The sequence below is a fragment of the Delphinapterus leucas genome, chromosome X, assembly GCF_059928025.1.
Source record: "Delphinapterus leucas isolate spDelLeu-1000000601 "Yukka" chromosome X, BTC_Dleu_Yukka2, whole genome shotgun sequence".
In the NCBI taxonomy this organism is placed as follows: domain Eukaryota; kingdom Metazoa; phylum Chordata; class Mammalia; order Artiodactyla; family Monodontidae; genus Delphinapterus; species Delphinapterus leucas.
This window is the reverse complement of record NC_143150.1, coordinates 44,942,826-44,965,336: the sequence shown is the minus strand read 5'-3', so window position 1 is coordinate 44,965,336 and position 22,511 is coordinate 44,942,826. Positions and strand designations below refer to the sequence as shown.

Here is a 22,511-nt window from a genome sequence, read left to right as displayed (position 1 = left end):
TAGCCTTATAGCTAAGTCCAGTGGTTAAGCCTCAGTGCTCTCACTGCAAGGGGCCCAGGTTTGATCCCCGTTTGGGGAACTAAGATCCGGCAAGCCACGCAGCACAGCCAAAAAAAAAAAAAAAAAAAAAAAGATGGATGCATTATGTGGAACATAAATTATAGCTCAGTGAAGTTGGCTTTTAATATGTCTTTGTATCCCTTCCAGAATCTGGAGCTGTGTCATGCTCATATGTGGAATCAACCTGTATTTTCAGATTGAACTGTACAGTTGGGTTTTTCGTGTGTTTGCTTGCATGCTTGATTTTTTTTTTTTTTTTTTTTTTGCCACAGCCAAGAATGTTCTCAGGATCTCCTGACTTATACATCCAACCACATGCTCCCCACCCAGATTATTCGTAGGCTCCACAAACGACATGGTCAAAACAGAACTGTCAGTTTTCTGGCATTGCACCAAAGCTGGTCCTCCATTCATTTCCCCATCGAAGAAAACCGCCCTAACCCAGCTGCAAAAATCCACATTCCAGGAGACACACTTAATTCCTCTCTATCCTTACCACAAACGTGGACTTCATCAACAAGTTCAGTACTTCCAAGATACATCTCATCTCAAACCCCATCTCACCCCTTCCATTGCTACGACTGTGGTCTACGAGACTGTAACCTCTCACTGTCATGTGTGTAGTAGCCTCCTAATCTTGTCTCTTGATCTTACAGTTGCTCTATTTCCATCTGTCCTCCAAGGAACATTTAGAATGAGCTTTAATAAAGCAGATTTTAATAATAAGTTCCCTTCCTTTCAGAAAGCACCCAATGGCTCCATCATAATAAGAACAAAACCCAGAGTCCTTACCATGGCCCACAGGACCTTCTGTTATTGGGCCCCTCCAACCATTCTCACCTCATTTTCTAACACTGTCCTCCCAATACACACTGGCACACAAGCTGTTCTCTAAAACTGCCAAGCTTGCCCATATCTTAGGGCCTTTCGTCTTGCTCTTCCCTCTGCCTCGAGGGCTCAGCTCCTATATCTTCCCACTGCTGACTGTGTACTTCCTGTTATTTGAATATTAAATCTAAGTTACGTCTTCAGAAAATCCTTCCTTGCCTTCCCCACCCTAGTCATTCTCTGTCACATTTTCCCATATTATTTTCTTAATGGCTCTTAAATCTTGAGTGTATCAACCCCTGTAGAATGTGAGCTCCCTGAGAACCATGACCCTGTCTGTCAGGTTCTCTGATTTATCTCCAGTGCCTATCACAGTGCCTCACATATCACTGGTAACCAATAAATATTTGTTGAATGAATGAATGAGTGAGTGAATGACGTAGATTTAGCATGCTAAGTTGTGAGGACTCAGGCATAGTCTGGGACATGGGATTTGGGAGGATGGGAGAGTGAGCTCAGGTGTCTCTGAAGCAGCAGTTTTGTTTGAACCCATGAAAACTGTGGTTGGAAAACTGGGTAGAAAGGACATGATAATTGAGGTGGTGCTTCTAGCTGCCTTGGGTATGAAAGTGTAGCATATGTTCTATACCTATTCTCCTTCTTTCTTAATAAAAGAATCCCAAATTTATTTGGGACAGTAATGTTTCCAGTAAAAGACCACATTTATAGCCTCCTTTGCAGCCAAGAATGGTCACATGACCGACTTCTACCTAATGAGGTGATGGCAGAAGTGTTGTATAGTAGTTCCAGGAAGGTGGCTAAAAGGGAGATGAATGTCTCAGACCATGGTGTTTCTCATACCATCTGTTGTGGACTGAACTGTGTCCTACCCAAATTCATACGTTGAAGCTTTAACACCCAGTACCTCAGAATGTGACTGTGTTTGAAGATAGGGCCTTTAAAGAGGTGATTAAATTAAAATGAGGCCGTTAGGGTAGACACTAATCCAATATGATTGGTTTCCTTATAAGAGGAGTTCAGGACACGTAAAGAGATACCAGGGTGTGTATGCACAGAGGGACAACCATGTGAAGAAGGAGTAAGAAGGAGGCCATTTGCAAGCAAGGCGAGAGGCCTCAGAAGAAACCAAACCTGTGGACACCTGGATCTTGGACTTCCAACCTTTAAAACTGTGAGAAATAAATTTCTGTTGTTTAAGCTACTCAGCCTGTGGTGTCTTGTTATGGCAGCCATAGCAAACTAATACACCATCAGATAAGGTTTTCAAGTTTGACAGCTCATTAGAATCAACTGGGGTGAACCTTCAAGACACTGATGACTGGGCTTATCCCTAGAGGCTCTGATTCAGTTGGTTGAATCTGAGCATTCGAGGGGATCCTAATGGATATCCAGAGTTGAAAACCACACGTCTAGGAGAATAGTTTCTTGCACTCCATTGAGCAGGCTGAGACTGGTGAATCTAGCATCGTTTGGGAGGCATCCCCCCGTATCTCCCTCCTTCCACTGTTTTTCCTCTACCCCATATGCCCCGTCTTTTTCTGCCCTATCCAGATCTCCACAGATGGACCCAGAGATGCCCACACCTCTTAATCCTGTTGCATATCCAAGTTCAGTCCTAATTTGAGGAACGTTTAATAGCTTCAGCCCCACTTCTGCCCTCCCTGTCAAGAAAAGTGAGTCTCGAGGGGCCTCACATTCTCTTACTCTGCCTGTTAGCCAGAGCCAGGGCAGCTCTCTAGAGGTAACTTCTTGCCTCTTAATCCAATTATAAAATGGATGAAAGACATGAACAGAGGGCAAATAGGCTTAGGAAAAGCTATTCAACATCTTTAGCCATCATGCAAATGCAAATTAAAGGCGCAATGAAATGTTAAACCCACCTATCAGAATGGCTGAAAAAAATGGACAAAACCAAATGCAGGCAACACTGGATAAACTGAGTCACTCACACATTGCCAAAGGGAATGTAAAATGGTACAGGCCGTCTGGAAAACAATTTGGCAGGTTTTTCAAAACGAAACATGCGATTACCAAATGATACTGCAGTTGCACTCTGGGAAATTTACCCAGAGAAATGAAAATTTATGTTTACACAAAAACCTTTACATGAAGTTCATCACAGTTTTACTCACAATAGTTAAAAAGTGGAAATAGCCCAGATGTCTCTCAACGGGGAATGGGTAAGCAAACTGTGGTACATTCACACCGTGGAATCCTATTCAGCAATAAAAAGGAACAGACGATAGACACACTTTACAACTTGGATGGATCTCAGGAGAATTATGCTGAGTGAAAGAAATCCATTCCTAAAGGTAGTGTACTATATGATTCCACTTCTATGACATTTAGGAAATTATAATAGTGTTTGACAGAGTTTAGGGATGTGGGATCAGGAAGAAGGTGGGTGTGGCTATAAAGGCTAACATGAGGGAAACGTGTGGTGATGAAACAGTTTTTGATCTTGTTTGTGGTGATAGAACACCTACACTGCTGGTAAAAGTGCATGGAATTATATATATAAGTATTATGCCCAAGTGTTCTAACACACAAATGAGTGCATGTAAAATGGCGAAACTGTGGTAAGCTCAGTGGATTGTACCAATGTCCATTTCTGAGTTTCGATACTGTACTAAAGTAATACAAGGTGTTATCATTAGGAGAAGGTGAGTGATGGGTATACATGACCTCTCTACACATTTTTTTGCAACTTTTGGTAAATCAATAATTATTTCAAAATAAAAAAGTTAAAAAAACAACACAGGAGTTGTGGGGAAAATAGTCTTCGGTACAGAACCTAAGAACCTAATAAAAATGTTAACACAGTTTTAGACCTGTTAAATGAGTAAGAAATCCATAATTATTGGAGTAAATATGGTACTTTACTTGCTAAATACCTTATATTTGTTTATAGAAGTGAACATCAGAACGGTCACAACTTGTGAGTACTGAAGTGGTGGAGAGAAGGTTATCAGGAGGCAAAGCTTGGATTTTAGGGTTGTCCAGGGATGGAGTCCTTACTCTATAATTTTCAAGCACTGTGTAGGTCGGATATAAATGCTAGAGACTGCCAGGGATGATGTGGGAGATGGGACTTTTTGGTCCTGGCCCCACTAACTCATGGTTGGGTCAGGGGAAGAGCAATCCAAGACACACAACATACAATGTGCAATGTTACTCTTTAATATAAAGATACACAAGGATCATGTGTGGGAAAAATATAAAACAACGGGCAGGCCTACACGGTAAACTTTGGCTTCCTGATTAGCCGGACTGCAAGCTTAGTCATGGATATGGCTTCAGTTAAGAGAAGAGAGGTGACAAATATGATGAGGATGAAACTGACATCTAAAGGCTCATTTGCAGAGTTTTCTTCTCAAGATCCCAGGTCAGTGGATGAGGGTCACATCTGGAATTTTGCCCTTGGACTGAAGAAAGTAAAGAGAAAGAATTGGCATGTCAGCAGAGCCAGCAGCCGTGAGTGTCAACCCCAGGGCACCTGACTTCTGTCCACCTTCACCTTCCTGAAACCCTAGAGGTCTATTTCTTCTTATCTCTGAATTCTCAGAATTCACTTTTTGATGAGTAAAGCAATTTTTAGCTCTGGTATAGTCTAGTCATTGTACTGAAAGCGCCTCTAGTGGGGGAGGATAGATGACCTCCCTTAGGACCAAACTGGAGACACTTGACCACACAACTTCACTGCTACATCTATGCTACAAGAGCAAGCCTTCAAGTTTACCAACATGTATGTACCAGAATGAGCAGATGCCACTGCATGTAATGCTGAAAAAGAGGCGAAAAGCTAAATGCCTATCAATAATAGCTTATGGCTTCCTGGAATTCAATTGTTTAATATATTGATCTTAGAAAGAATAATGTAGCTTCACATATACTGAGAAGAAACGATGCTGGCACTAATAATAAAAGAAGTTTCAAAACAGTATATAAGATAGGATACCTGTATTTTACAATACATGGAAATGTATTAGTATGAAATTAGGGTATTTCTCACAAGTAAACGTTTGTAAGGAAAAATAGATTTAAAATAGTTACCTGAAAATTCCCATTAATCACTCCTCTACTCCTCCCAGCTCCCTCCTATCCCCATGCAACCCCAGCACTCACTTCTGAGACCACTAGCGGTTCACCTCAGATGGGGTGGAAGATACCTGCATGATGTCCTGCTGCTGCTGGGAGAGGGGGTGCATGGAGCTGGAGGTGGGTGTAGGCAGTGGGATGGAGAACACACTCTGGGTCTCACTGGGGTCGGCATCCCTCACAAACAGCTCGTCATTCACGATGCACAGACTGAAGGAAAAATGGGCCCTCAGACAACTGGTGGATGGACACCCACACCCCCAGTGCTGACTCTGCTCCCACTGGCACTCAGCAACCAGATTCCTTCCTCGTCCCTCCTGTGTCTGTCTCCCAGGTTCCTTGACTGGTACCTCTGCCCCTCCCCACAGAGCCCACCTTTGGAGAGACTGTCTACCACCTTCACTTGATTTATAGGTTCATCCCCAAACCAGGGGCAATTTCGCATTTACCCTTTACCACAGTGCAAGGGGTGGACAGTCTGATCCCCATTCTCAGAAGAAGACACGGAGTCACACAGAGGTCATGTGAATTGACCAAGGTCACACAGCGAGTGAGTGTTGGGTCAAGGAGTGAACGCATAGGCCGATTCCAGGCCCATACTCTTCTTAACTACTAGGCCAGACTGCTCCTGGGATCCCCCTGCTGGCTTTCCACAATACTGAGTAAACCTAAGGTCTTTGCCACCACATTCCCACGCCCCTGAGCCCAGGCAGGGATGGGCATTCCCGCCCACAACAGGGCTCTCACCTGCAGTTGCGGGCAGGGGTAGCGATGAAGGTCCGGGTGAAGGAACGCACACAGCCCTGAGAACTTCCTTCCACTTCAACAGCAAACAAACAACAGTACCCCTTACAGCTGCATGTGCTGTACACGCTCACACAGCGGTCCCCAGTCAGGGTGTGACTGGACACTCGTGTTGAGAGGGCAGTTGTTCACGGGGGCCAGGGTGTCGGGAATGGGGAGGGCAACTATAGGAGCAGTCTGCACCCAGTGACAGGGCCCCTGACGACCACTACACAAGTTCACGGGATGCATTTTTCACAGCCGCCCAAGAGGTGGATACTACTACCCCATTTTGCAAATGAGGAAACTGAGAGGTTCAGTAACGGCCCAAGTTCTCAGAGTAAGGATCTGGGATGAGAGCCACCAAAATCCACAGCCTGTGTCACCAACGCCCAGGGTGTGCAGGGCAGACAGGCATGGACACAGCTCAGACCTGGGTTGTCTGTGGGAAGCCTGAGGGCAGGAGAACACAGTGGGGAAGTGGAGGCGGGCGGAGGGGAGGGGAGGGGAGGGAACAGAAGGGAATACAAGGGGAGGGAAGGGAAGGGAAGGGGAAAGAAAGCGAAGGGAAGGGAAGGGGTCAGGGATGCTGGGTGGTTCTGGGTGTGAGCCTGGCCAGGGGGAGGCAGCAGTGGGGCATCTGCGCTGGGGGCCTACACACACTCACCTGCCTTGAACACTCTGCAGACGGAGAAGCAGAGCATCGTTTGCTGAAAGGGAAGAGCCCAGGCGCCCAGTCACCACCTCCACCTCCCACCCACCTGCGGCCTCCTGGGCCCACCCGAGGGAGGAAGCAGGCGCTCACCGTCTGGAACCACGTGTCCACCACAAAGGAGCTGAAGGCATGCTGAGTCTTGGGCAACACACAGAGGGTGTGCACAATGACACGTTTTGTGTGCTTCAGCAGCTGGACCCGCAGGTCTGTGAGGGGAGGGGAAGCGAGTGAAGGTCAGGGGCTGCCACGCCCTGGGCCCTATGATTGACCCCTTCACCGCCCTTTCCCACCCAGTCTTCCCATCACACACTCACAGGGGTCCTTGAGCTTCTTCATATTCCTGCTGTCCTTGAAATACTCGCACAAGCTGCTTCTAGGAGACAAAGAGCAACAGTGGGTGGTGGGTGTTTGCAGGAGCTGGCCTGTGTCTGCTGGGGAGCCACACGGCCCAGGAGCACAGCCTGTGCTGTGATACTCACGGGGCTGGGTCCTTGTGGTGGAAGGGAATCGTCAGGGAGAAGCAGGCCTCCTCGTGATAAGCACCCGCGAGAACCTGTCTGTCTCCATAGTCATGGATCAAGTAGTACCTAAGGAGGAGCAATGAAGACAGTCTATCTCTGTGGTCTGGACCTCAAATGGACTTGAAAACTCCCCTGAGCAGACCTGTGCTTAGGTGGCCTCACCTGTCCTAGCCCTCCCCCCCCTTGCTCAGCTTCCCAGAGATACTTACTGCTTCAGGAATTGCAGGACTAGACTCTTCAGCTCATCAGATACAAAGTAGCTTCCCTGGAATCAAATGGCACTTGAGACTATGCAGTAGATAAAGCCTCCCTGCAACACCCCAAATGTTGTTTGATCCTTTTCCTCACCTTGCAGAGCTTTACTATGTAGGGAGTGTCAACGTCAACGGTCACTGGTGACGGTAACTGCTGGCCATCCTGGAGAAGGGAAGAGAAAGTCAGGAGTGGAGACCAGGGGAGTGGCGCTGGATGATCCGGGAAAAGGATGGGCCCAGGAGGGTGAGGGTCAGAGGTCAGGTGTGAAAGGGCCCTGGAAATTCCATGGGAAAGCTTACAGTGGATGTCTTCATCATGAGGTCCTGGAAGTCTCTAGTGTTATATTCAACTTGTGTGTGTGCGTGTGTGTATTTATGGGTATTTTTCCAGCAAGTATATCCATGTCATTTTCAGGAGTCCATGTCCCCCAAAATGGTTAAGGTTCTGATGCTAATATGTGATCTAGGCAAGACCCAAAGGGCTTGAGGGCAGGTGCAGAGGCCACCGACATTCGAAAGAGACAATGATTTTCGTAGGCACTTACCAGGCGTAACAACTTCGGGAAACATTCTCTGATGGCCCTGTCCAAAACCAAAAATAGAGAACAGGTGGTTGATAGTTCAAGGTTGCAATGCTTCCTTTGAGTTAAAACAGTAATACCATAAACAGAGATCAGTGTGTTCTGGCCAATCCAGCAGCACCCTTTGCCCACCTCTGCTCCTGATTTTAGGGGTTTTCAGTCCACTTGCCTGTTGAGCACTGAGCATCTGTCATCTTACTGTCTGAAAGGCACTGTCTCCTCATCTCTCTCAGTACCTTCACTTTAATATTCCTTCCCTCCCTCCCTTCCTCTCCTTCGCCTAGGTAGCTCCCACCCAGACTACTCGGACTCCCTTCTCCAGTGCCACAGGGACCAGCATTTCAAACCCATGCTGCAGGGCTTCCTTCTCCTCCCTTCCTTCCTCCAGGGCCCCACTGAAGGCTGTGGGGAGAAGAGGGGATGGAGTGGGAGCCCGGGGCTCTGTTACCTCACTGGGGGTCCAGCACTCTGGCCAGACCCCGACACCCCCCAGGGATGGCCCAGGATGCTGGGCCAGCGAGGTGAGTGAGGTGGGGCTCAAGGAGGGAGATGGAGGGGATGAAGACAGAAAGGGAGTGAAGGTAGGAAGGGAGAGATGAGAGAGACATAGGGGCACAGAGACAGGGGAGAGAGAGACAACAAAGGGAAGGGAAAGAAGCTCTCCCGTGGTCGGGGTCAGGGAAGAAGAGAGAAGAAAGGGGAAACGGCACACTTGTTGCGGCTCTTCACCTGCCCCAGAATCGCCCAGACACACCAGGTAGGAATGGAAAATATGCACATGTTGGGCTGGGGGCCCACTGGATGCTGGCTGAAACTTTGTCACCTGTGTGAGCTCAGCCAGACTTGGGCATGGGAAACCGAGCAGCCATGGGGTCACATCTTCCCCAGAAGGAGGAAAGGGTCAGGTCCCAGCTCAGTATGGGGCTGAGGATCCGTGGCTCCCTCTGAAGATCACCGTCTTCTCTCCCGATGACCCCTGCACCTCTCTGAGTTGGTTCTTTATCTGAGGAATCATACCTGTCTCAGGCTGCCCAGGGCTCCTGTGAAGGACCAGTCGGGATGATGTGACGTGTGCAGGGAGGGATGGCAAGTGCCCCTGAGAGGCCTGTCCTTCTGTCTCCTCTACCACCTCTGCCCTCTGCCTTCCACCCCTGCCTCAGGAAGCCCTCTGATCACTGGCGTGATCACGTCTGGCCCCTTGACTCAGGGATCCCTGCTTTTTCCCAAGGAGGGTCCAGCTCCTGGCACTGGGCCAGCAGAATGGATGTCATGACAGCAGCCACCCATGGCCTCAGCCCTCAGCATGGCGCAGGAAAGCCCCCATGTCAACCTGGGAGAGGAGGGGGGATCCATTTGGAGGAAGGGGAAGAGGGCCCCTCTCAGAACGGGGGAGGCAAACCCCATCTCAGCACGAAGAAGGAAGGCTTCTCTCAGCAAGAAGCCCTGGACAGGAGGACCCTTCTCAGTCCAGGGCGCCAGCATCTGGATCAAGGCTGGTCGCTCCCGGTCCTGGTGAGGAGGAGAAGCCCTGCTTCCTGGGGCACACTCTTGGGAGGCCTTGCTGGAATATAGCTGGGCGCAGAGAGCTGGAAACAGACCCCAGAGCGCCTGCAGAGGTGAGCAGGTCAGGGGAAGGAAACTCCTCACCGGTGAGAGGCACAGAGAGAGCAGAAGGTGGGGCCTGTGATCCTCCCAGAAGACCAGGGCTGCCACCTTTGGCAAAGGGGCACTGTCACAGATAGTCTAGGCTCCCATGGGTGAAGGTCACCAAGAAGGGTGACAGGATGTTCACACTGACCTTACATAGGTGGACTGGTCTGGGAAGGTGTCACACAATGGGTTCCCTTGCAGCCACAGCTCTTCAAGCTTCAGCCCTTGCATCTTGCTCAACTCCCACACAGACGTCAGCTGAGAAATATGGGGCGGAAGTGGGAAAAGGAATCCCAGGGAAAGAGGGACATCCGGATCCCTGCACCCCCAGACCCCTCCCTCCCACACAGGTACCTTCACCTGCCTCCTGTCATCACTCTGATGGCCACTAACATGCCCCCCTCCCCACTCTCAACCCAACTTTGACCTGGCTCCCTCTTCTCACCTCATTTTTGGAGAGGTTCAGGATCTTGACCGTGGGGGCCATCTGTATAATGTCAGACAGGCCATCCAGCTGGTACAGTTTGTTGCTGCTCAAGTTCAAGGACAACAGCTTTGGGGCAAGAAGAGGTAGAGTGAAGGTTACTATCTAGGACCTTGGAGACAAATCTGCCGTCCACCCCATCTCTTCCACCCCCTACCCTAATACCAGCACTGGGCCTACAGCCTCACCTCAGGGAAATACTTTTCGATGACCTGCAGGGTGGCAGCCATGCAGCTTCTTCGATTCAGAAATATATCAATATCATAGCCCACCAAGTCTTCAGGAAGGAGAGGGGAGGGAATAGGATGGCTGAGTGGGGTGTGGGGCCAGCACCAGCCCCTCCCCACGTTACCATCCCTAAGTCTCCCTCCAGGAAGACCCCTCTGCCCTCGCCGGCCCTAGAATTACTGCTGTCAGCCGTACCTGGGTCAAGGCGGAGCCTCCGGAGGTCAAGAGCTTGCTGGGAGACATCAAATCGTTTGCTCAAGGTCAGCTGCGGAGAGAGAGATGGAGAGAGCCGCTCTGAGGCTGTGGTGGTGGCAGGGAAATCGGGGGCGAGGGGGACGGGGGACTGGAAGGAGGAGAGGTGGGTCTGAGCGCTGGCACACAACACGCCTTGAGTCTGCATTACCTTTAGCTGCTCCATTTCTTCTGGCTTCAACTTATCCCGCACAGAGTAGGGAACAGCGGAGGGGCTGACAAAGACAGGTATCTGCAGGAAGAAGAGGTGGGGTAAGCACCAGGAACTCTAGTTCCAAAGAAGACAACCAGCCCCTGGCCTGTACTCCTTCCTCAGGATGAGGTATACGTAACGCCCTCAACACACACCTTTCGGCTCTCCTCGTCACGAATCTTGTAGCTGACATCCATCAATGCAGAGGCAGTGCTAGCTTCCTGGACAAAGAACTGAGCCCCATTTTGCATAAAGTGGAACTACAGGGATTGAATGCAACAGCAATAGTATCAGAAGCCAACAGACTCTGCTGAACCAGGTCTCTCTCTCTCCCCCTTCCCTGTGCCCACGCGTCTGGCTTCGGCATCCTCTCTTACGTCCACTGGAGTGAAGGGGACACTGCAATGGCTCTGGATTGACTTCATTAGCCATGTCTTGTCATACTTTATCCCACAAGGAATCTAAGGATGAAAAGAAGGCATGGGAGAGAGGACAGACAACAGGGAATTTAGGCTGGAGGACGAAACTTTTCCTGTTCTTTTCCGGCCTTCTGCTGAGCTTGAAAGGGCTTGTAAAGAAGGGACCACTGGCATGATTTCTTATGGGTGTGCGTAATATGGATTTTCTAAATACTCTTTCTCTCCAGTCAAACTCTCTTCCACATAATCAAGGTGTCAGAGATGATCTTCCTTTTATAAATTTCCAGGAGATCCTACCCAGCGCACACACTGCTTGCCCCTCAGACAAGGTCTCCAGAGGATCGACCCTCTGTCTCCCACACTCAGCTTGCCAAACTGAGACCTCCAATGTGGAGTTGCTCCATATCCTCGGCAGTAGTTTCCACCTTTGCTTTGAGACAGGCTCCTCCGTTCTCCTCACGGTCAGCCTGTTCCCTTTACATTGCTTCTCTGAACCTGCCCTTAGATGAACAAGACTGTTAACTCCTGGTAATAAAAAGGACAGATTACAAACTGTCCCCAGTGAAAGAAACCAGCATCTCTACATGAGACCAACACAACTCCCCCTGCCTTTTCTCTCCTGCACATTCCATACATTTTTCAGGATACTCACTGTGACCCTGAACCAGCTCCCTGGGGTTCCATCTTGTGTGTTCTCCCCCATTTCTCTCTCCAGAGGTTTTCTGTTTCTCCACACAGTAGTATGCATGTGGCCTTCACTGTGCCATCTCACTCCTCTCTTGTTGCCTCGGATGGTACAGGGAGAGCTGCAGGGGGCATGTGGAGAGAAGGACGGTGAGTGGCCATAAGTGCTAAGAAAGTCTTCTGTACACTCTCATCTCTTTGACACCAGCACTACAATTAGGATTGCTCAACCATTATTTCACTTCTAGCATGCTTCAGTTTTGCAGTGAGAGAAGAAAAACAAGTCCACGGAGCGTGAGAGAGGTGCATAGTCCCAGGGGCTGCTGTGCACAAACCCTGCTGCCTGGCCACTTACTGTCTTACTTTGGGGTCCTCCTGCACATCCCTCTTCACCACGTTTCCATCATCCTCCTGGAGGTGTGAGGGCTGAGGCTCACACCCATCGTGTTCATAATGAGGGCACCTCTCGCCAGAATTACCTTGGAAATAACTCCAACCTTTCTTTCTTCCTTGAGGTGGTCTACCACCATCACCGTATTCTGAAAAGAGGAACAAAAATACAAGTTTGCAGACACATCTGTGGTCCACTTACCACGTACCATGTCTTAGGCTAACAGCATGGTAGGGCAGGCAAAGTGCCAACCTGGCCTAAGGGACCAGTCCCACAAGCCTCAGAAAGGACACTCTTCTGCCTGTCCAGAGAGGACAGCCTTATCCGACAGATGGCACTATCAGGGGAAGAATCGAGGAGGAGCAGGATGAGGAAGAGGACGACAAGGAGGACAAAGAGGGAGGAGAAGGAGGAGGGAGGAGAGGACAACTGCACTGAAACTTTTAAAACAGTGGAGCAGGACTGATAAAGAACCGAGGTGTATGCGTCCATGGGTTAGACTGGACACCAGTCATATATATACCAGGAAGGCACCCGAATCTTGCCTTCTCTCAGGACTTTCCAGCAACCACACCAATACCTCTCTCATGCTTCCCAAATCCAAGGAGCCGCCAAACCGATTCCACTAACAACCAGCAAGCTAGCTGGACTTCCTTTGCCAGTGCACTTGCAGCTTTAATGTCAGGTGGCACTGGTGTAACGGCCTCCTGAACTGTCTCCCTCCCTCCAGCCTTGCCCTGAACAATACTCTGTTGGAAAGAGCCAGAGTGAGCTCTCTTTCGGGCCAGCCTGAAATGCCTTTCAGCTCAGCAGGCAACTCTTCCTAACTTCAGCCCTTTTATAACAAGGGTGTGAATGATAACCTGGAATGATGTGTCAACCACCATTTCCCAGTGTTTAGGGATTCTTCTTTTTGCTTTCTATTACTGGTGGCTAATTTGATTCCATCATGGCCAGGGAGCACACTCTGGGAGATTTCAAGTGTTTTTTTTTTTTTAAATAATTTTATTTCTTTATTTATGGCTGCGTTGGGTCTTCGTTGCTGCACACGGGCTTTCTCTACTTGCGGCGAGCGGGGGCTACTCTTCGTTGTGGCGCACGGGCTTCCCGTTGCGGCAGCTTCTCTTGTTGCGGAGCTTGGGCTCTAGGCACGCGGGCTTCAGTAGTTGCGGCACGCGGGCTCAGTAGTTGTGGCTCGAGGGCTCTAGAGCGCAGGTTCAGTAGTTGAAGCGCACGGGCTTAGCTGCTCCGCGGCATGTGGGATCTTCCTGACCGGGACTCGAACCTCTGTCCCCTGCACTGGCAGGCGGATTCTTAACCAGCACACCACCAGAGAAGTCCCTCAATTCTTTCTGAATTTACTGATGCTTGTCTGATGGTCGAGGAGATGGTCTAACTTGGTGAATGTTACAGAGACCCTCGGGGAAAAACCTGTACTCTGCTGTTGGTGGGCGGACTGTTCTCTTTATGTCATGCAGATCTCGTTAGTTTACTGTGTTATTCAAGTCTCCTATATCCTTGCTGATTTTCTCTCTAGTAATTCTGTCACTTGCTAAGAGGGAGGTGGGTGTGGAAGGCCCCCACTATAAACATAGATCTGGCTCTTTCTCCTTTCAGCTCCACCAGTTTCTCCTTCGTGTACTTTGAGGCTCTGTTGTTTGGTGCGTACACATTTAGGAACTTTTTGTCTCCCTGGTGTCCTGATCCTTTCATCATTCTGTAAGGCCTCTCTTTGGCTCTTGCTCATTTTCTTTACTCTGATATCTACTGCACTGGATACTGAAGCTACAGCCACACTTAGAAAGTGTCCTGGTTATATCTCACCTTGTCTTCACTCCTAGGAGTTGTGTTGCTGTTCACCCCTCCACCCACAAGTTCTCCCCTCCAACATATCTAATTCACCATGGGAAAAGATTTGGAAGTTTTTCGGCACCTGCAGAAATAAGATCGTGTCAATTCTCTCTCCCATGGGTGAATTCACTAAGGATATTTTATTTTTAACGCATTCCACTGAAACAGTGAACCAGCAGATAATCATACTAGTGGCTTGTGGGGAGGGAGGATTATGGTAATTACACTGTTACAAACCAGCTTCCTTTGGGTTGTAATACTTAAAGTCCTCTAGGTTTGTGTGCTGTGCCTTTTGTACATTAACTATTCCATGTTGTCTCAGGGCACGCTTATGAGTAAAGATCCGCCCACTGCTGATCACTCCACGATGGAGTGATTACGACCAGGCCTCAGATGAACTCCTCTGGGGAGCCCTTGCTTTCCCTGTGTGGCCCGCTGTCAGGGCAATCCTGCTACTCACAACCTTGGGACTTTCCCTGTGTGGCACTGGAAGTGAAAGGAAACACAGATAGGGCATTTGACCCACAAACGCCACTTGCTCAGTCCCCAAACCTCGGAGGGGGCCTGGCGTGCTCTCTTTCTCCCACACTCCACATCCAACTGGTCAGGAGATTCTCTCGGCCCCTCTCTCAAAGTATGTCCAGAAGCCAGCCACTTCTCACCACCTTCATTACCACCACCCTGGCCAAGATACCAAGAGCTACCTCCTGGACTGTACTGCTGTCCAGCTGGCCCCTCTGCTTTCATCCTGGCTCCCTTACCTGTCTCTTTTCAACCCAGCAGCAGAGAGCAAGTCAAATCATTTCACTGCTCTTCTCAACACCACATAACAGTGGTTTGAAGCCCACCAACATGTTCAAAAGCCAGGAGTTCATAATGATACTCATCAACAATAACAAAAACAAAGAGGAACCTTATTGGTGACCTTTGGAGAATGCCGGGCAACCAACTCGTTTTCAGGAAAATCCAGCAATGAAAGGGAAAAATTCACATTTTAAAGGGAGCAGTAAGGGCATGTGGTCTACGTACAGTGTATAGGAAGAGTCAGAGTCATTTGCAAGCACCCACTTTCCTTTCGAAATAACGTTGCCGAGGGGAAAGCGTAAAAGGGAGCTATATAACAGCTACCGCAGTCCCCCAGCTGACCAACTAGGTCGGGTGCCTGAACAGGGCTAGAGACCTCCCTCATCAAGGTGATTCAGACACAAGCAATCTCAGACATTGACTTGTCAAGTATTTGATAGAATAATCCAGTGAAGCTCTGTCACTTACTGCGTATGTGATTTTAGGCGAGTAGTTTACCTCTCTGAGCCTCAATTCCATCGTGCGGTAGTGCTGTTTGCCATGTGTTTCCATTTGTCCCTGTTCCGGCGACCTGGAAGAGCTGTACTTCTTGACCTCCTTTGTTTGGACAGGGCTGTGTATGTGACTGGTTCTGGCTAATGGGCTGTGAGTTACATGTGCTATTTCTGGGCCAGAACATACGCTTGTTGGATTGAGACCTTGCAGGGTCCTCTTCCCCTCAGGCACAGAGACTGACAACTTTCTAGATGATGGCTGCTCTGTCAGTTTGGGTCTCCAAGTCATTCCAGTAAGAATGGCTCAGACCCCCAAAGTCCACCATCCTGTGATGGGCATGCACCTGCCATGGACATGTAGTCGAAGTGAGGAATAAGCCCCTGAGATACGGGGACTGTCTATTACCACAGCATAATCTAGCCTATCTTGATTCTTGTATCTTATCTGTAAATTAAACTAACATCCTCTCAGGATTTTTCTGAGGATTAAATGAGAAAACTGGTATGACAAGGTTGCCACAGTGCTTGACATAAAACAGGAACTCAAAAAATGGCAGCTATAATGATTAAATAATAATAACAAACTAGTTTTGAAAAAGTGTGGAAAATTGGTATAAAATGAGAGCTATTTCATCCACTCATCCTTACGGGTAAGTTGTATCATCTCTTCAAGGGTGGGGCATTTTATTTTAATTTTAAGACTTCCTAATGACTAGCACATATGCACTTATTGCTTGCCGTCATGATATCAGAAACATAAATTGAGGTTATATGTAAAGAATGAAAAACTGGAAAGATTAAGCAAAAGAGAGAATGACTAATGACATAAGATAACATGAGTTAGCAATAAGTGGTTTCTTAATGAGAAGAACAGATTATAATTATTAGTAAGCATACATTCTTCTTAGTAAACAAAGGTACAAGGTATTAATGCGGCAGAAGAGATTTACTTTGAACAGGCTTTCCCAAAAGGTTTCCTGAGGAACACTAGTACTTTCCACAGTGGTCTGTGGAAAAATGTTCCATTCCCATATAGTTTGAGGAAACTACCTGCTACAGACTGAATGTTTATGTACCAACCTAGTCTCCAAGGTGACAGTATTTGCAGGTAGAGTCTTTGGTAGGTGATTAGGTCACGAGGGAGATGCTGTCATGAATGGGATTAGTGCCTTTATAAAAGAGGACCCAGAGAGCTCCCTTGCCCTTTCTGCCATGTGAGGATACAGCGTGAAGACAGCCCTTTATGAACCAGGAAGCAGGCTCTCACCAGACACTGAACCTACTGGTGTCTTGATTTTGGACTTCACAGACTCCAGAACCGTGAAAAATAAATTTTTGTAATTTGTAAGCCACCCGGTCCACGGTGTTCTACTACAGCAGCCTGGACAAGCTAAGACACTATCCTAATCTTTGAGATTCAAGTGGCATATTATCTTAAAAATATGACAATATAGAAATCCTTTGTACCTTCATTATTGTATGTCCCATATTTCTTCGATGGATAAAAACACTTTTGTTGCTGCTGTCTGTCAGACATAGTGTCTTGTAGAGCAAACCTGAAAGTGCTGAAATGAGAGGAAATAAATGGCTATTATATAATACAAAATATATGTATCACCCCTTTAACCATCTCTCAAACCACATTTAAATCCCTCACAAATGTAAACACCATCTTTTACTTGCTGCATTTTACTCATTAAGTACCATCTACGTGATTTTTATGAAATGTATCATCTATAATTTTACTTAATATGGTTTTCTTAAATAAATTCACTGTTTTTTCCCACATGAAGGAAAGGGGAGAGCTTTCAAGGAATGTAACAAGGAATGGTTAGAAAATCAGGAGGAAAATCAGAAGCCAATAGTGTCTGGCTGGACTAATATAAGCCATTTAGAGAGTCCAAGCAGAAAAAGATTATGGCATCCCACCCCCCACACACTTTGTAAAGCTACTGATCGGCAAAGCAAATACAGAAAACAAATTCTGAACCTTAACGTGCTGGCTACTTCCACACTTTTACTGAAAAAATATCAAATTAAACAAAGTCTCTCTCCTTGCCTCTCTCTACAGAACAAATTAAGAGACAGAAATTCACATCAGATTTGAAATCATCGATACGAACTGGCATCTAGGATTTCTCTGGTGTTCCTAATAACAAACGTGGTCTGAGGAGCGCAAAGGACGCCATCACATGGCAGGCAGTGAATACGAATATGGAAGAGAGATAAGCAAGAGTAGGGCTTTAATGTGGGGGTTGGGAACGAAGGGGCAACGGAGGGGTCCACCCAGTTTCCCGAGCCTAGCTGCCGAGAGCAGCCCATGAACGCCTGCCGCCCGCTGTCCCGCCAATTCTGAGTAAACCTCTAGTACCGGCGGGCGCCCCTCCTACCCGACTACAGCCTACCGTCTACCACCTACCGTGGCAGAATATGAAAGTCGGTGGAAAGGTTGGCATCAGAGCCAGAGCCTCATCAAAGTTCCCCCTCAGCCAGGACAAGTACCTTAATTCTAAACGTCTTCTTCACCTCTCGGTCTGACTCCTCAGAAGGCTAAGCCGAGCTACCCACGCTTCGGCAGGCTCTCCACACGCTGAAAGGGCGCCCCCCTCGGTCGCGACCTTACGGCGTCACGTGACTGCGGGACCTACGTAACGTAACGTAACGTAACGTAACGTAACGTAACGTAACGTAACGCGCTGCTGTGGGGCGCTCCCTGACTTCCAGGGGCTTGGCTGGCAGAGGCCACAGAGTAGAAGGATGCAGGTGACCTCAGGGTTCAGGAGCTCTCAATCGTGAACTGTGACCGAGAGAACTGAGCCTCAGGAGACCACAGCATGTCCCATGACCGCAGAATATACACAACCAACAGCCGAAGGGTAGGTGCGGTGTTCACATGACGGCAGGCGCTTTGCCTGCCATGTGATGGTAGCGGCCACATCCGTGTTGACTCAGGGATCTGAAGATTCTGGTAGCCAGCAATCTTCACGAGATAGAGATGGCTGAGCCTGATGTGTGACCAAGGGGGATATGTGACCGACCATAGCATCCATACGACTCTCAGAAGCAGGTCACCTTTGTGACTTGGAGGGCTGAGGCTTCCACATGCCGCTAGCTAGTGAGGGCCACATGACAGGATGAATCCACATGATGGGCAGGGTTTAGGAGTCTGCCATGCTCTAGCGACTTGAAAAGCTGGATCTACCACATGATCATAGTGGCAATAGGTCCAGAGAGACTACACAAGCTCAGGGTTTAAGGGCCCATGGTGCTGACATGGCCAGTAGGTCTGGGCCTGCCACGTAACTGTCAGGGCCCGCCACTTGATGGCCGCATCCGCGTGACCATAGCCTTAGGAGCCCACGGTGCTCAAAAGCTGGGTCAGCCTCCTGAGTGTAGGATAGTGACAGTAGGGTTGTCCCGGCTGCATGTTTCAGGAGGCCGTTCTCTTCACGAGACCTGGAGATCTGAGATTGCCCACATTCCTGGGCTTCCCGTTGATGGTGGTGCCTCCGGATGATCTTCCTCAGAACACAAGCTGGCTTCACCTGCCCCAACCCCCTTTTAATGTGCTAATGTGCTTCTTTCGTGTGCTATTTCTGTTTCCTTATAACACGTGAAATTTAACACATAAATTAACACATAGCAATGGACTAGGTCCTCCCTAAATCCATAACCATTGCCATATTTTAGGGACCACTTCAAAAACCTAAGCGGTGGGTACAGGTAAGCTTTGTTGCCGTAATTTCATGCAAGTCTAAGAGAAATTAAAGCAAACTCTATAAGTGAATTTTAGCTGTTCATTTGAAAAACAAATGTATATCATGATTACTATGTGTCAGGCACTTTAAAACGTCAACTCCTTTAATAGTGGCAATTCTATAAACTAGGTACTATGATTATTATTCCAGTTTTCAAAGATGAGAATGTGGAAGCACAGATGTGTTAAGTCACTTGCCTAAGAGGTAACCGAACCTATAGGTGCCAAACCAGGGTTTACTCCCAGGCACCCTGGCTCCAGACTTTGTGTTTTGATCACCCACAAGAGTCTCCAAAGAAAATTAAGAATAATTCAGTCTTCCTTATTCAGACTAACTGGAAAGCCATCCGCAGTTACTGAAAAGTTGAGATCATAGAGGACCTCTTTAAAGTGCCATTTAAATAATTTCCAGTACTACCAGTAATTAGAACTAATCCAAGCTGAAGCCAGGTAAGGTCCTCGGATTCAGTTTAAGGTATAAATATAAACATCCTTAATAAGTGAAGTATTTCTATATATAAAAGTTGGTATAAAATGCTAGACGTTAGTTGAAAACGTTTTCTTCTTTTATTTTTAAACATTCTAAAGAGAAATATTGCAGACTTTATGGCTCTTTACGGAATTCCAAAAGTTAAAAGTGAGCAGAATCTGAATTTTATATTACTGCATTTATATTTTGTTTGCATCTTCCTAGAAAGGACAGAGAAAGGGAAAGGAGAATATACAATATAGTTTTGGTGTTTTTTTTCTTATTGCAGTTTTACAAACACCTCTTTTGCTGATTTGTACGGAAAACTGAAGATCTGGCTGTATATCCAAAACAGATTTGATGTGATCTTGCCTGTTTGCTGGCTTAGGCAAACTTAATGCTATACAAGCAGTGGGATTATTTTGCTGGCACCCTGCAACGTGGCATGGCTACATAAATAACCTGAAGAAAATACAACAGACCAAATTTGCACCATGGTTAAATTTGAATATACTAGTAAGGATAACAGACTGTTTGTAGTTCTAAGCCTGTTGAAGGAAGTAGTGATTTTTTGGAGTGACTCTGTTTGGGCACATTGCTGTTACTTGGATAATTTTGGAAAATTATTTATGGGACACATGTAAATGCAGGGTATGAAAATGGAGCCACGTGCTTACAATAGAGCCTATTATGAAACCTCAAGATGGATTTAGGAAGCATCTGTATACAATCACTGGATGGAATCCGACATCAAGTCCTGATGTCTGTTCCAACTGTAGCTTATGTAATGGACAAATCCACTAATGGTGATTGAGGTCAACTTCTTTCACCAAAAGGCAAACCCTGGAGTTCTAATTATAACTTTACTTGGGAAGGGTGAGATATTCTCCTGTCAGAACTAAAGGTCGTATCATTTATTCTTTCCCTGCGATGATTACCAGGAGTTATTTTAGGATTTAAAAATATATTTAGTTACACCAGTGGGTGCCCGTCAGCTCTTTGTAACATACATTGGGGAAGGGACGCTAAGGCTATGGGTAAACACCTGTATGAACACAGCTTATATGAGCTAGGCAGTTTAGGCACTGCATGTATCAGGTGCTGTGTCTGTTTAGGTGAGGCAGGCTGATAAGCTATTTTTCTTGAATGTTGTTTGGCAAGGTTTACCGGGAACAACTTTTACTTCTTTTATATTTCTGTTTTGGGGTGGACGTTTTGGAGGTCAGTGCTAGTGGCTTTGTTTAACACGGAGAAATGGGAAAGGAGAATAACAGACATTTGTGATGCTGCTAAATTAAACACAAATACTCAAATGCTTTGGGTTCAAACACAAATATGTACAACTCAAGTAGAGATCCTATGTGAATTTACTTTCAGAAAGTAAAATTGACTTAATCTGGTAACATTATCCAAGAGAACTTATGAGATATTGCTGTGCCTTTATAGAAATGGTAATCGAAACATGTTTTTCTTTGTTCCTTTAAGAAGCTCGTTAATTAACTAGAAGTGACTTTACTGTCAGTGTCAAGCAATGGGAAAGAAGAGAAACAATTGTAGATAGTGCTCCCTGTCAGAGTGCTCAGTGTGCTCCCTTCCCCCAGCACAGTGTAAATTTTAACAGCTCTAGGTGATGAGCCCATTCTTGGGGACTACCACAGCCTCTAAACAGAAAATTACATCCACCGTGAAAACTTCTTTTGAGGCCAAAGGATGGAAAGGGGCGAGAAGGCAGGGATTCCTTACAGGGTTTTTGCTCATAAACTATGTCATTTGTGATGGTATGATTCTCTGGTACAGTTTGAAAATTGCATCCGCGTGAAAACCACTTAACAATTAAATAAGTGTGTTTCAAGGCTTTAAAAATTATTAGACAGGGAGAATTGAAGTGGTCCTAGCTTGGCTCTTGTTATCCACTCATTGTAACTATTTTTTTGCCACACCCCCCAAAATAATTCTAACTATAGTCTTTGAAAGTACTGTGAGATGGGTTTTTACATAAACAGCCACATTGTTTTCTTGTTACGATATCACACTGCCATCTACTGCTGGTGGATATGTTCCCATATGATGTAAATGAGTGACCTTTGCCAGTTTTCTTTAGAATAAGAGCAGGCTTTGAGGACTAAGTTCTATCAATGAACTTTGCATTTCCATAACATCACCAGATGATTTTTAATTATCTACTTCATGTAGCCTCTTTGGGTCCAATGATAATCTAAAATGTACATGATGCTCTACCTTTTTTTTCGCACAAAATCTGGAAAAACATGGCATATCCTGTGCTCTCTAAAAACTGACAGGCACTTGCAATAGTTGACTATCACTGGATTCTGAAATTCTAATTTAGCCTAGTGTATCTGTTTTTATATGGGACACTTTGATGCAATTCAAAGTCTCCCAAATAGGGAGGGGTATCAAGATGGTGGAGTCGGAGTATGTGGAGCTCACCTCTCCCCACAAACACAATAAAAATACCCCTACATGTGAGGCAATTCTCACTGAAAGCCAACTGGAAACTGGCAGAAGATCTCCTACACAACCGAAGCTGCAAGGAATATCCCTATGTATCCAGGAAGGACAGGAAAAAAATTTAAAGGCATGAGGACGGTCCTGGCACCCCTGGGAGAGATCTGTAAAGGAGGAAAGATACACATAGGCAGACACTTGCCCCGGGGATCCCCCTTGACTGCTGGAAAAGCCGCTGGGATAGTTGGAGGGGCTGAAAAAGCCTACATTCTACTCACAAGGAGCGCATGCATGCTGGCTTGCTAACAATCAGGGCAGAGAGAGACTGGCACTGGCGGCTGTTGCCTTGCTGCACTTCCCAACCCAAAGCACACACAAGGTGGTGGGGCCTCAGATGCACACAGCAGGTGAGCACTGAATCTTAGGTATACAGGTCCAGGGAGAGGACTTGATCTAGATGTGTCGAGACAGCCCGGAGGGCCTGGGGTACGGTCTGGGCCAAACCAAG

The 22,511-nt window shown here is 47.1% G+C and overlaps 1 protein-coding gene across 1 annotated transcript; it reads right to left on the bottom strand.

Moving 5' to 3' along the window:
- Positions 1 to 3,558: 3,558 nt before the first annotated feature.
- On the bottom strand, positions 3,559 to 17,407 carry LOC149744236 (nuclear RNA export factor 2-like). Its single transcript, XM_089904268.1, has 19 exons — positions 16,779 to 17,407; positions 12,127 to 12,310; positions 11,740 to 11,893; positions 11,046 to 11,129; positions 10,824 to 10,928; positions 10,627 to 10,707; positions 10,419 to 10,488; positions 10,184 to 10,272; positions 9,957 to 10,064; positions 9,660 to 9,769; positions 7,826 to 7,862; positions 7,375 to 7,443; positions 7,236 to 7,291; positions 6,985 to 7,092; positions 6,820 to 6,878; positions 6,596 to 6,711; positions 6,458 to 6,500; positions 5,755 to 5,827; positions 3,559 to 5,217 (listed from the first exon to the last, which is right to left on the bottom strand). Exons 1-19 carry the CDS (start codon positions 16,846 to 16,848, stop codon positions 5,046 to 5,048), a joined length of 1,788 nt encoding a protein of 595 aa, XP_089760394.1. The 5' UTR covers positions 16,849 to 17,407; the 3' UTR covers positions 3,559 to 5,045.
- Between the last annotated feature and the right edge of the window lie 5,104 nt (positions 17,408 to 22,511).